At 41.8% G+C, this 14,519-nt stretch overlaps 1 protein-coding gene across 6 annotated transcripts; it reads right to left on the bottom strand.

Annotated features, from left to right (window-relative positions):
- Positions 1-4,908: 4,908 nt before the first annotated feature.
- sp3a (sp3a transcription factor) lies at positions 4,909-12,472 on the bottom strand. 6 transcript variants are annotated; one of them, XM_076107540.1, is made up of 7 exons: positions 12,305-12,472; positions 11,814-11,902; positions 11,365-11,460; positions 9,013-10,252; positions 7,995-8,181; positions 7,710-7,906; positions 4,909-6,767 (listed from the first exon to the last, which is right to left on the bottom strand). In XM_076107540.1, the coding sequence occupies exons 1-7, from the start codon at positions 12,309-12,311 to the stop codon at positions 6,475-6,477; spliced, it is 2,109 nt and encodes a 702-aa protein (XP_075963655.1). In that variant the 5' UTR covers positions 12,312-12,472; the 3' UTR covers positions 4,909-6,474. The 6 variants fall into 6 exon arrangements, with proteins under 6 accessions (XP_075963655.1, XP_075963664.1, XP_075963672.1 ...); XM_076107549.1 differs by having other exon boundaries at positions 11,365-11,451; XM_076107557.1 differs by lacking the exon at positions 12,305-12,472 and adding an exon at positions 11,978-12,191.
- Between the last annotated feature and the right edge of the window lie 2,047 nt (positions 12,473-14,519).

Genomic DNA, 14,519 nt, shown 5'->3' with positions numbered 1-14,519 from the left:
TCAATCTGAAAAGTTGAAGTCGGAGTCATAGCTGGTGACTGGGAGCTATTTTGGAAACGTTATGTTTTAGTGCAGACCCTAAAAGGCCTGTTAGAGGTTACCTTACTGCTTCAAATCTTACAGCTAGACTTGCCTCTGGTCGTGTACGGAGGGATGCATAATAAAAAGTGAAAATGTTCCACCAAAGTGAAATATCGCTGTAAGTGGGAGTGTCTGGGTTGCTGTGGGGGAACGTTAGAGGAAGTGGTAATGATGACAGCTCTAACTCAGTGCAGGTGCAGCAAAGCATGGCAGGTTGGTCAATTGCCCAGAACCCATTACTTCACTCCCGAGACCAACCTTGTAATGTGCTAGGTAACTTCTGGAAAGGATTGACCTACTGTCAACAGAGAAATCTCTTTTTACATACAGACACAAGTGTACCTCGCAAGGTTACGCAGGCAGGTTAAGGGCGTGTTGAATATCTGAGTGCACTTTTTGCAAACATTATATATTACGCAAGAGAACAAAACTTTAAATAATAAAACCTTTGGGTTTGCTTCATCATTAAACCAGTGGAGCACTTTCTTTGTTCAGAAACCAAACAGTAGTATAGCTATTCTGCATTTCTTGGTTGGTCTTGGTGGACAGGTTGGGCCCGTAGCACAGAACACAATGCCGGTGAATGTAAAATTCATAATATTGTTTCTCTCTTTGTGCCTTCACAGGAGCTTGTGCTAGTGCTAGAGATGGGAATTGGATGACCTTGGGTGCCAGATACATCTGTTTCTGTGTCATCTTCAGACAGCCACAGTTTGACCACTATCTACCAGATGCATTCCATCCGACACTTGTAACAATAGTGTAAATGGGACGAAAATTGAGCTCACCTTAAAGGCGGACTTCAGTCCTCTTGAAGGCTGAAAGCCCTGGATGAGTCCGGTGCCCAGTGGCAGCTCAGAGTCCTTGTTTTGCTCCCTGAGACGTGTGTAATCAGTGAGAAAGTCCAGCACAGATTACAGTCTTCAATCAGTCAGGAAGGAAAATGATATGTACATCATTGTCTCTGCCGCACATCCCAGGCACTGTCAGCGTGCATGCATATTACCTGTGTCAAAGCTGCCAGGGACATGACGAGAGAAACTGAGAGCCATCACGGAGCCGCCACTCAGGGGGGGGTGTCGAGTCTTCGAGCGCAGCAGCCAGATTCAGTCTCCATGGGGACTCTACTCTGACCTCCAGGATGTTGTTGACACCATTTAATGTACATTTTCAGACACAAAACGACTCCTTTCATATCTGAAATTGTTTTCAATGGGCTGAATAACACTGAAGGCCAGCTCTTGTCACCAAAAGAGAATATTGAGCGCACGCTTGCAGTTTATCCTCGACTCCAGTCTGGAGGAAGTTGAAGCCGTTGTCACGTTTGACCGTGAGGTGCACAATAAAGATAAAGAGTTATTTCGTACCATAGGAAAACTGTACTGCTGTGAGGAATGGCTAAAAACGATCCCTCCTAATCTTCTCATAGATCTCAACAGGATCTTATGCAATTGTCTCTTCACTAAAAACAGACACATGCTGCGTATGACTACAAAGAACAACATAATGTGGAACATTTGATGGAGGTGTCTCATTGTTGTCGGTTCAATTTTCACAGTTGGATCTGGTAAATAAACATATATACAGTACATGCAAACCAGCATGAGAGAGGAATTTTGCAATACAGACAGAAAAGATTGATCAAATCTGAATTCCACCCTCCTAAAATAGAACATAGTCAGACCATAATTTTACTTTAATTTGAAGCTGTGAATGGCACTTGTGAATAGAAAAGGATGATGGGAAATGATTTGCAGCCACGGAAGCACATACATCATACTTTTATACCCAGTGGACATCTTTAAATTTAAACATCCCCCCTGACGCTCAATAATTGACAAAAATACATGAAAAACTAAATCCACAAGCCTGCGACTTCTGGCCGTGGCTCAGGTTTGCATAATAGCCTCGCAGTCCCTCACCAGGTATCTGTTCACCTTGAGAAGTCCACACCTAAACGCAATGTCAACACGAGCACTTTCGAGCTCGACGATTCTGTTTGTCCTGCTGGGGCTCCAGAGGGAGGTCACCAAATTGTCTCTGGAATAAAAAAAAAAAGGCGCTGACCTTCTGCTAAATTGGCCACACTCAGTAGACAGGGAATATCAGGTTATTGAGTTGATCCATGCTGTGTTTCCCTGCATGGGGAAAATGATCTGCGCTATTGTCTGCCTTCTATAGTTGATCAAGGGCAAGAATGTGTCAGGAATGTAAAAACACAGGACATTCTTTTTTTTTGTATGTGGTTTCAAATGTCCTAATGGTTGAAGAGAAAAACACCATTAGTCCCGTTCTATAAACAAAATATTAAGCAGGATGGTAAGTGCATCTTATTTATGAGGAGACATTCAGTTCATATCCGAGAGGAAATTAAATAAAGGCTTTCTGCTCTAAATTCCGTGTTTCACAGAAGAGACATACTGCAAATAAATGCAGCGGCAGAACCCCAACAATTCATCGCACTGTACTTTCAAGTTGTTGATTCCTCGAGAAAGGCAAATAATAGTCACTTTGCAAAAATTGCAGGCCTATCCTTCAACAACTGGGGGAAACAGTTACAGCTAGGCAGGGATACGTCGGGAAGAAGCAGCCCTCTCGCTGAAGTAGTTTGTATATTTGGGACAGTATAATGAAAGAAGTCATTTCTGCCAACAGTTCACATTACCTCCCAATGGTTAAGAACCATAATCCCAATAGCATTTTGAATTCTATCACACATACAGTTGGAAATGTTATTGCATGATTACAGTATTTATTATTATTTATTATTTGTGTTTATGTATTTTGCACATGAATTGGAGGAGAAGTTGCGCACCAGTGACAAATGCACCATTATTCAACCGGAGCCAGAAGAACCAAAGCTAATGGCTGCAATAAAAACACACAAACTACCAGTAGTGTAAATCATATTTTTCCATCACAAAACACAATATTGAAGCTACATTATTAAAAAAAAAAAAGCTTTCCTTTTACTCTCCAAAATAAGACTCAAGTTGAATTGTGTTTCATTCCTCTTTTGCAAAAAAACCAGCAACAACGATGGGCTGAGTGTGTGCAGTAAACACACATTTTCCTCAACAAATCAAAGCCACGAGATGCTTTAGTTGTCTGACATAACTTTCTTAAAACTAAAATCACCTCTCCAGATTAATTAACCGGGCTAAAACTGTTCTCTGCTCATCAGGTTACAGGCCAACACTGACACACATAAGTACGCTATTAGAAGAGCTACAACAGTTTGTTGACAAAGTTAGCCTCCAATCCAGGCGGTCAGTTGAAATGACAGTGTGGACAGCGTCACGCTCAGCAGCCGATCTCTCTTCCTTCCCTTTAACGTGCCGAGGAGGATCGCCAACTGATGGCAGCTTTTATCTGCAACGGCCAGAAGAACCATCCCTCCTCCTTGTTGCAATGCAATGGCTGTTTGTCAAGCAGGTGAAAGTTATCCTGAGTCTGGCACCGGACCAATCCTCCTCAACACATTTCCAACTGTGGGTGTGATTTGCATCATAAAGGCTAAAAGGCAGACTGTACACAAACTCTGGTAAATAATATTCAAGCACAAATTCCCTAAAAAACTGCAGGAATATTCCTGTACTTCACGCCTAAGAAATATTTGAAGGCACTCACGTTTCAACTGGAAAAACCCAGGATTCTCTTCGCAGATTGTCCCAAAGGTCTGTGTATCACAGGTTCATTCCTGCAGGGGAGAAAAGATTATTACAATATTCAGATTACCGAGCAGGGGAAATTAATTGGACTAATTAACATACAAGTAAATGATGATACCGTTAACACATTTCATTAACTCAAACTGTCATTCTATGTTCCTGGTGCACTTGGTATTGCATTACAATGAATTGGATTCATTAAATTATGCAAATGAAAGGAACGACAATACGGACGAGTCCTTTTTAATGTTATAGACCACATCGTCTGACTCGCTTTCAGCAAATTGACAAAGACTCAAACAGCATGTGCTTTTCATTCTGATTAACCAGATAAAGCTTTTCATTGACTACCATTTTAATTATGTTCACAGGCACTAAAACCAGGAAGGCTATAATACATATTTAGCTCCCTTATGCCGCTGTCTTTAATATTAAGGAAAAAATAGCAACAGTACCTAATTAGTCAAATGTCCCATTTAGTGTAAGAGGCACAGATAGTGATGCAGCATGTGTGTGCTGCTGTGGGAACGTAATATCAGGTTAATATATCAAAATATTAAGAAATGATTGGTACCTCTGGTAAATGATAGCGGCAGGAAACTGTGTGGACTCTTAGAAGTCAGAAACAAAAAAAAGGAGCAGGTTGTTTAAATAGATTCCTGGTAATTAACTCAAATCTACATGAATGTAGGTCATAAAACTAGGAGCCGTTACCTCTGATGCGTCTGTAGGGTTTGTTCAAAGTCACGAGACAGTACTTTGTTCTCCAGCAGCAGAATATGTTGCTGACATTTGTGTGTGACATTAACTTGTGGTTAACTCAGGGGTCCACACCTCCTGTTAGCCTCGGTGACTTCTGTCCTTATCTTAGCGGTGCTACATGGGGGAAGGCCGAGGGGTCAAACATACCTCTCGTCCTGCTCCCTTGGCTGTAGTGACATCTACTGGACTACAAACCCAGAGTATGAGCCGCGGGGGGAGGACGAACCTCCGTCACGATGACAAGTCGTCGAAAAGACACAAAACAAAAGGTTTCAAGTATAATTCTAACTAGTCTTACGTTTAGTCGTTTCAGTATGAAATATCAATCTCAGAAAGCAGACGTTTGACAACATCCACAGATAACAGAAAACAATTCAGGAAAAATGAAAGGAAATTCAAGTGTAACAGAAGGTTTATATTGATGTTATATTGACATATTTATACAGAAGATTTTGAAGTGAAAACAAACCTAAACAGTGTTTAGTACATAATATAAAGATGCTGTTTTAATGGGGGGTAAAGCATTCATCTCCTGAAGAGGACAACGTGTCCAAAATCTAATCAAATATGCCACCATAATTCACTGTTCAGTGAGCATTTAAATTGACAATTCAACAGTCGGGGAGGAAGGGGTTCAGAGATAAAATAAAAAACACAACATGGAAGAGGAAAATGCAACATAAAGATAAAGTAAATAGTATCAACAAAAAGACAAACATTTTACATTTAGTGACGATGAATATAAAGGACAGTTTCTTGCGAAGTATACAAAACAAATGCATACAAAAGGATTAACAACAAGATGAAGTGATGAGAATAGTGCTGTTAAAAAAAAAAAAGAGTACCGCTTTCAGTAATGCACTGCGTTCTTCCGACTGCATGATGGAGCGAGATGCTGATGAGGATTCTGCAAAGCTGTTTCTATAACATGAACCGGGGTCGTCCTCACCGCAACAGCTGACACGGTAGAACTCAACGAGCACCTCAGCTTTTGGTCCGTCATCAAACACCACCAACGGCCCGAGACACTACAGAGGTGATTACACTTATAGAACACAGTCACAAGTCACCCTGAGTTTGTAGTCAAATTTGGCAATTACCTCCAAAAAAACAAAAATGGCTTTTCTTCTAAATATTACAATGTTTTTTTCCCCCCCTCCAAAAAGGTTTTACAAAAACACATTTAAATGACATATAATGGAGCCATTTGAAATATTTTTGACTTTTAATATCACAAATGTGTTGTCTATGTAAAGCCTAAATATAAATAGCGGTTCAGTAAAATATTTAATAAGCAAATAATGTGCATCATATCAACAGTATATGTTCAAAAGGAATTACAATACAAAATTTTGATTGTTTTTTTGATTTTCACCTGCAAAATGTGAGCAACGGTTTTAAAGAGGGCCGGACGATTTGCAAGAAGAGGACACAGAAATAAGAATATGCATAATATATATATATATATAAAAAAACACAACATGAATACATCTGCATGGACATAAGCAATAACATTACTTAAATGTAGCTCTGTTGTGAGATTAAATCTTTGCTTTAAGGATGGAACAAACATAAGAATATACCATGAAAAAATAAAAAAAATAAAAGAATTGCTCAACTTACCAATATTTTTTTGTGAAAAACACAATAACACAAAATAAGTAGGTTCAAAACAAAATGGCATCCTACATTTCCAACGACACGATATTGTACAAAATAAGGCATTTCCTTGTGTGTTTACTGCAATGTCTTTTTTTCCACCTTTATCTTCTTATCGTGTCCACCACTTAGTTTCTCCTCAGTGGAAACAGAGTACGGACATGACCGGACTATTTCTGTGTTAAAATATATACTGAATATATATTTAGAATTTTAGTTTTTCTTCAAAACGCGAATAAAAATGCAGGTAGGAGTATACGGTATGAGAAAAGGTTGTCGAAGTTCATAAGCGGAGTGTAAATCACTCCATGACTTCGCTGGCCGCTACGGTGGTGACGAGCTGGAGCGGGATCTCTGCGTTGGCCAGGATGTCCTGGGCGGTGCTGGACCCCTGCTGGATGTTGGTGAGGATGAGGGTGGTGCCGCCCGCCGTGGTGATGATACTGTCTGAGGACCCCGCGGATTCCATCGAGGCCACCGCGGCGCTGCCGGAGTTCACGCCTTTTTTGTTCTGATGAGTTTTAATGTGCTTCGCCAGGTGGTCGCTCCGCATGAAGCGCTTTGAACATTCTGGGCAGACAAACTTCTTCTCTCCTGCCAGAGAGGAAATAAAGAGTTTGAAAGATGAAGAGTTTGATGCTGAATACATTTGGAGAGAGAGAGAGTCAAACACGGCTATCTATCTGGAGGATATGTTTCATAGGTTGAGGAGGCACGTTTAAGAAAGTGGCGCCCAAGTTCAATGTGGTTGTCTGATGAATAAAATAATTAAAAGGCAGAAATGTCACTGAAGTCTAAATATTTTTACTGCGATATTAGTGAATTCCAACCTGTCACTGACAAATAAATTGATGACAAATTAATACTTTATAGTTGATTACAATTATCACCAATTAGATAGAATAATTGAATACTTGTTAAGTGGGGTTGTATGAATATTACTTACAGGAGATCCAGTTTGGAGAAACAGACACAAGCAGCAAAACGTATTTTAGCCACTACTGTGGGTAATACACTGAGTATGGATAAGTACTTCATACACTTCAACAAAAAAATCAGAACTATCCTTTTGATATCTGAGCATTGACGCTGACATTGTAATGAAACGCTACTATAGGCCGTACTGTCAGAGGCCTCCGTCAGCCAATTATATGGCGAGGGTTTGTAAATCGTTGATCGTCTCTCTTTTAAAAGTCTCTTCTGGGAGTAAATGTCATCAGATAATGCAGATCATTACGTTGTGCTGGTTTATTTCACTGGATTTCTCATAGGCTACTACTTCCTATAGTTCAGCCGATGACGACGGATGGCTAAACGGCTCACTACGAGTACTACAGAAAACTGTCAAATCTGGTTGTTCTTTTTATTTTCACAATGGCCTTAAATCCTCACCTGACATTTCACATGTAAATCTACAGGGGGACAAACGCTGTTATTTCTTACGTGACTCACACTTTGCAGGGCACAGATTAACACACTTTACTGGTGTTTTCCTAATGCGCGAACACAGAGGGAGCGAAAAAAAAGAAATTGCACCTGTGTGTGTTCTCCTGTGTCTCTGCAGCTCGTCGCTGCGTGTGAACCTCTTCCCACAGAACATCCAGCTGCAAACAAAAGGTCGCTCCCCTGAATGCCAGCGCAGGTGTGCTCGCAGGTGTGACGTCTTTCCGTATACTTTCCCACAGCCGGCAATGTGGCAGATGTGCTGCTTCTTCTTCCCCGTGCTGGACCCTCTGAGGAGCACAGGTATGGGCAGTTAGGGTCCCGATATGTTTATTGCCAATGCAGAGCTGTAGAGAGTATGAAGTCAGGCTTACTCACCTCCCACTGGACTCTTTACAGTTGGGGCAAGTACACGCCACTCTGCGCAGCCTCTTGCCCTCCTGACCCAGCTGGTCCTCCTCATCCACCAGCCTGACGCGGAGGTGGGACAGGTCACTTGTGTTCAGGGTGGAGTCGGTGCTGAGCTGCCAGTCTCCAGAGTCCGGCTCTTCTTTTATCCGAATGTCTGGAATCAATGTGTACGTCAATATCAAGCTCTGGTAAACTAATCAAGAAGCCTTCAGAGAGAGAGAGAGAGATACTCCATCATTCTGTGTGACTGACAAGTACAACTTAGTGATAAAATAATTACTTCAATGACAATTTTGATAATTTAATTAACATACCGTGTGGATTTTTAGCCCACAGGTGGCAGAAAATGGAAGGAAGGACTTTGCTACAATAACTTCATCACAATGTTTTGATAGCTATTATTACAGACTAAACAAAAAGCACTTTAAAGATACAAACAATGTATTTTGTTTAGATGTTGAATGTAAAAAAAAAAAAACTATATTTATAAAGAAAACTTGTTTGGATGAATTTCCAACAATAATTGATTTTTCTCAATTTTGTATAATAGTATAAATGTTTAGACTAAAATAAATTTTCACGACATCCATTCACACTTAATCAGTGTTCCGTTTCATCATTAAGGTTAACGATTTGTGTTTAATTATGACACCACATAGGAAAATGTAATCTTCATAGAGAAACAAAACCTTTTTCTCCGAGAATCAGGACGTTGTAATAATATATATGAGACCACTGTACAAGAAGGCTGCCATCCTTATGAAAACATCCACGTCTGAGTTGAAATCATTAACCCTACCAACCTTCCACCAATCTTGTTCATCAGCAATAAACTTAATCAACATATTCTGCAAAGAAGGCACAAATACTAGCCAATCAGAGGCAGAGTAAGGCAAACAAAATCAACCAAACTACCATAAACAACAGGACGCACAATGGACTCTACAGTACATTATGAGTGGATTAGTAAAAAGAGATACTGTACCTCCAAAGTTGTCTGTGTCTCCTTCGTGTTGGGCCATTGTGTTGACTGTCACCGTCTGCAGGTTGGGGATCTGTCCCGTGCTGATGCTGACTGGACTGGAACCCAGTGATAGGGTCTGGACTGGAGCCAGGGTTATCTGCTGGGGTGGTGTTGTTGGCAGCTGCAGGTTCTGCAGGTTCTGCACTCCCTGCACCTGAAAGGTCTGCCATTGTATCTGACCCGACGCCGTGACCGTCTGAGCTTGGATGATGAATGTTCCCGGGTTGATCAGCTGCACGTTTTGCAGGTTCTGCCCGGACTGGACCACCTGACCGTTGGTGGTCTGAATAGGTATCTGCTGCAGCTGGATGATGGACTGAGCGGAGGACACCTGGATGCTCTGCTCCTGGTTCTGTTGGATGAAGCCCTCCTGGAGACCAGAACTCGAGTCGGCTTGATCTGTACCCACCGATGACAACGAAGTGTCTTGTGTCAGCAGGCCCGATTCGTTCGTTTGAATTTGTAGCTGAGAGGAAGACGTTGGCACATATATCTCGTGATTTGCATTTGAGCCGTCTACCGGTAGTGTCTGTGAAAGGTGATTATCTGTCTTCGCCAGACTCTCCGAGCAGTCAACGGGCTGACCCGTCATAATTAGCTGGCCATCGGCAGTGATCCCTGTTGCTATAGTCTGAGCACCAGAGAGGCCAAGGGAGTCAAAGTCCATACTGTTGATAGGAACAAAGGTAATGTTCCCAGGCAAACCCACAGGCACATTAGTAACAACCTGACCCTGGTTGTTGAAGGTGGAGCTGCCAAGAGAAACCCCCTGGAGCTGCTGGACATTAGCAGTCTGTGATATGAGGTTCTGGTTGCTATTAAGGATGTTTGCAGTTGATGTTACGCTGAGACTCTGGCTACCGTCAGGCAAGATGTGAATCTGCCCTGTGGCATTCTGAGACAGAGTCGCTCCTTCCATGCCGGAAGTGGAGAAGCTCAGCTGTCCGTCTGCTGTTTGAATCTGAGGAATTACTTGGTACTGAATGTTAGGCACTGAATTGGCAGAGGAGACGTCAGTTCCCGACGTCACAAAGATTGGCTGACTCTGTAAGTTCTGGAGAGGAAGAACGTACTGTCCGTTCGATGTTAATATTCCGTGATTTTGGATTTGTATCAATCCGGATTCATCTTTTGCTGCCGTTGCGGGGGTTAACACCTCCCATTTCTCTGTTCCAGTAAGCTGAATAGATGCATCTGATGTCTGAGAAAATAAATGATTGACATTAAAAATAAAAGACATTAGGCACTTGTTGTTAATTAAATATCTTAAGCAATGTAAAGCGCTTGCTCAGCAGTCTAGTTATAACCTGATTTATAAATATATTTGACACTTTGTACACAGTGCAATAGTTTGAAGAAATAAATGATGCAAGCATGTTGGGGCAGAGGGCAAAATTAGCTAAATTCTATGAGCTGCATAGGAAAGAAATTGAAGTTAAGTTACACATGTATGTTCCTGTTCTTAGTAACTGGTGATCTATGAATGTGATATCACCTTAGTTTTGTAAGTTTAACTCAAGAGTTGTAACCCTGATGTCTGACTGGTAACTCATACATTAGACAATGTAAGAGGTGTGTCATCCTCCATCATCAGCGCCACTCTGACCCATGAAATTAAATGTTATGCCCAACAGCAGCTCCTGCTACACCTAACTACGCTTGAAAGCTATATTTATGGTGGTTAGTGCTACGTTTTCAGGGGGTCCTGACGCGTGCTTGTCAGACAAAATTAACCTCCGCAAATGGGCAAACACACGTGAGTTTGTGTCGACTGTATCAAACGAGAGCTGTGTGAACGCAGCCAGAAAGAAACCTCACAGTTTTCTTATATGTTCTGCTTTGTTATGCTATCACAGTTGTAATGAAGTGTTAATTTACTATACATACAAACTTAATTGCTGTTGCAGCTGCTTTAATGTGAAAACATTCAACTAGTGCTCCTGGCTTCATGTTTTTTGCCAGATTGATCACAATCACTCTCATTAACAAGCACAAATACAAAACCACATTTAACAACAGACACAGTCAAACTACATGTTGACCTACATTCATTTATCTATAGTTGAACTTCACTTCATTCCCTGATGCACTTGTGGTTAGTCACATGACCAGAAGGATATGGATGCCCTTACTGAGGTCTGTTTTAGTAGTTAATGGTAAAAACATTCTAGTTGATGCAATGAGATATCCACCTAAATGTCAAAATGTGCAAAAGTGTAATCTTGACTACTCTCCAACCACCAATTCTGCTCAGCTGTGACTGAGGACTTGACTGCTGTAGCTGTGTCTGATCTAGCAGAGGTGCTGACTTACCACATCAGCTACAGCACCTCTGTCCACCTCTGACGACGGTGACCCAACCTTACTGCAGGTGGTTGCTAGCAGGTCGAGGGGTGATGGCTGAGTGTCCTTCCCACAATAGGCAAATTTAAAAAGGAAGAAAGTGGGTGTCCATTAGTCTGGGCCACAGTGAAATTATAACTCATTGCCAAAGAGCTAAATCTGAAGTTAGGAAGCTGAGGGACTTTCTTTCCAGGCAGCACCTATGATGATAGCACCCAGCTAATGTTTATATCTTACTGGAGTTTACAGCCTGTCACTTGAATCCAAGCTGAGGAAGCAGGATATGTAAATTGCCTTAGAAGTACAAATGAGGGCACAATACCCCACTCCAAGTTTGAAATGTGTGAACTTTGGTAAACACCATTTAACGACGTATAGCCTAATGCATCCTAATCCCATGAGTGAAACCTTTACGTTACCTGATTGCCCCTGCATTGCTCCTGCTGCAGAAAGTCGCTGTCCCCGTCAAAGGCAGCCATATCTTCTGGTTTCATCGGCTGCTCTGGGGCTGTGTAGTAAAAAGCATTTAGCTAAGAGTGGCAACAGCCGAAGCTAACGTTAGCTAAACAAGCTTGATACTCACATAACTAGAGGACAAGCAGATACATGTAACGTCATAACGTCAGTAGACTGGCAAACAATACAATCACAACTGCCGCTACCAACTGTACCAAAGAAAATAAATAAAATAGCGACGTAGCAATAATGAGTTTGACTAGTGATGTGTCCTACACAAGCTAACACGGCTAGCTTAGCGAACGAGCGCAGCGTTAGCTGCTACTGCTAACCTAGCCGGCGATGATTAGCAATATCGCCAACCAGCATCCCTGCTAGCCTGCTAGCTAATTTAGCCAGAGGATGCCTGTGGTAGCCTGTTAGCTTGGAGAAGAATAAGATATATATTACATACCAGTCATTCCGTGACTTGTCGTGAAACGGAGAGTCCTGATAGTCACAAGGCACCGGACATTATCAGCAAATAAAATTGATTGTTTACGCGTAGAAATAGGTGATAACTGTCAGATTTTTTTCTATTTTGATTGACGGGCGGTAGGTAACACAAAGGGTGGGGCCTCCAGTGTTGACTGGGAGTGTCTGCGTCACATACAGGAAATCCCGCCGTCCTTCACAAAGGTGATTGGTTATTCGTTTTGCACACCATGGTATTATTTGTCAGTCGACATGTCAATCATCCTTTGTTGGATTCTTTTCCTGTTTATTATGCATGTTCAGTTTTACAGTACTGATGCTGATGGTAGTGAGGATTAAAGTTTCATTCTTTACTTTCAGTTACATTGTTGTTACCAGTGAATCAAACCTATTCAGTGAGACGGCTGGTATTATACACTTCGCCTGTAACTATAGCATATATATACAGTATATACTGTATATATATATATATTAACACCACTGGCCCGATTAGGCGTTGTGGCTGGTGTGATAAACAAGGTACTCTAAATTCCAGGCAGATTCTTAATTTCAGATATAATGCACCAATCCGATTTGTTTTTTCTCCATACCGATACAGATAGAGATCTAGTGCTCTCTCGTTTCCAAATGTAAAATCTGTATACCTCACTGCGTAGTGCTTATTATCTCCACTAGGAGGGTTATGTGATCGGTGAATGAGTGTGCACCTCTGTGTCTGTCCACGGCTACTCTCGCCCTCTACTGCAGCAAACTGCATACATTGTTTTGGGGTGACCATTTATGGCTGCATTCTCAAGGCATCTCGTGCTTGCAGTGACTCACACTTTCTCACAACACATTTCATTGCCTGTTTTATACTGCATGTTTATATATTGCCATTAACTGTCTGCCGACTTGTCACCCACCATTCTGAACCGGCCCCTGGCCGCTAAGGGCCTCTACCCGCTAGTGATAACACATCTGAGTGCAGCCACTACTCTACACATCATGTTTTGGACGATGTGTTTGGCTAACAGCTAACAGTACTACCAGTACACACACTGATGACACTCATACCTGCTACACAGGCAGACAGCTTGGCGAGTTTAATTTTGTTTTTGGCAGGATTGCCTGTATTCTTCGCAGCTTGTATTGAGTTTGAATGAAGAGTCAGCCCATTGCTATGACCGACCACTATGGCTTTAAAAACTGAGCTGGTGGCCTGCTGGGAGTGAAATATAACTGATGGAGGAAACAATGAATTTTACAATTATTCTGACAAAGAAACTGTATTTAATGATGATGGTTCAAATAAAGGCAGATTAGATCAGTATCCATGTATCCATATTTTTAAGTTCACAAAATAGATTTCTATTTAAGGCACTGCTAGAAATCCGATCTCTTTGATGAATCTGAATGATGCCATTCAACATGGCAGGTTTGCTCTCAAGTGTTCCTGCAAACTAATAGTGGCCCTTTCTTACCTGTGATTGAGAAAGTGATCAGCCATTGAGTTTTAAGATGTGTGTTGATTACTAGGACAAAAAGGAACACAGTCGAGATACAATCTGAGTTTGTATTTGACGTGATTTTTTCCCCTCCATCTGATTGTGCACAGTACAACATTGTGAAAGTGCATTGAAATGAGAGCCTGCATGCTATTGTACATGCTCTGTGATGCTATCAGGACCCCACTTCTGAGTATTATTTGTGGTGTGTCAGTTCCTCACAGTGCCCGACCGCAGTGAGGCTATTTCTCTCAACCTTCAATTCAAACTTGGCCCATTACAGCCAGACTACAAAAGCACTTTCCGTGCACTCAGGAGCTCACGGCAGTGAATGGTGGATATTTCCAATCACTCTACTGTCAATCCAAGTGTCAGGTAAACACAGGCCAATGGAAACAGCTTTAGAAAAACCTTGCAGCTGTGTCTGTCTTACTCCAGGAGTCCTTGGAAACGTATCAACAATTTCTACAAAGACCTCCAAGTTAAAGGGAAAAGTCAAATATCCTAAAAACAGTTCAAATGCAACCCCCTGGTGGACGCAGTGGCCTACACGAGACACAACTGCCATGGTGTTTGTCTTCAGACCTGTGAGTGTTGTCACCAGCTCCGGCTGCAAACAAAGGAAATGAGATCGTATTGACGGACCTTGTATTCACTTCGTGAGAGGAATCTGTGAAGTCTGTGGAGCAATTACCCAGTGGGAGCTTC

The sequence above is a fragment of the Anarhichas minor genome, unplaced genomic scaffold (genome assembly GCF_050575085.1).
Source record: "Anarhichas minor isolate MPS153535 unplaced genomic scaffold, ASM5057508v1 ptg000004l, whole genome shotgun sequence".
Taxonomy (NCBI): domain Eukaryota; kingdom Metazoa; phylum Chordata; class Actinopteri; order Perciformes; family Anarhichadidae; genus Anarhichas; species Anarhichas minor.
This window is presented reverse-complemented; position numbering and strand designations above follow the sequence as displayed.

Bases quoted from the DNA above. Each gene is read 5' to 3' on its own strand.
- sp3a (XM_076107540.1), bottom strand. The intron at 10,253-11,364 runs GTAAGTCAGCAC...TTATTTTCTCAG, and splicing joins GAGGTGCTGTAGCTGATGTG to ACATCAGATGCATCTATTCA. The intron at 7,907-7,994 runs GTGAGTAAGCCT...TGTGCTCCTCAG, and splicing joins TGTAAAGAGTCCAGTGGGAG to AGGGTCCAGCACGGGGAAGA.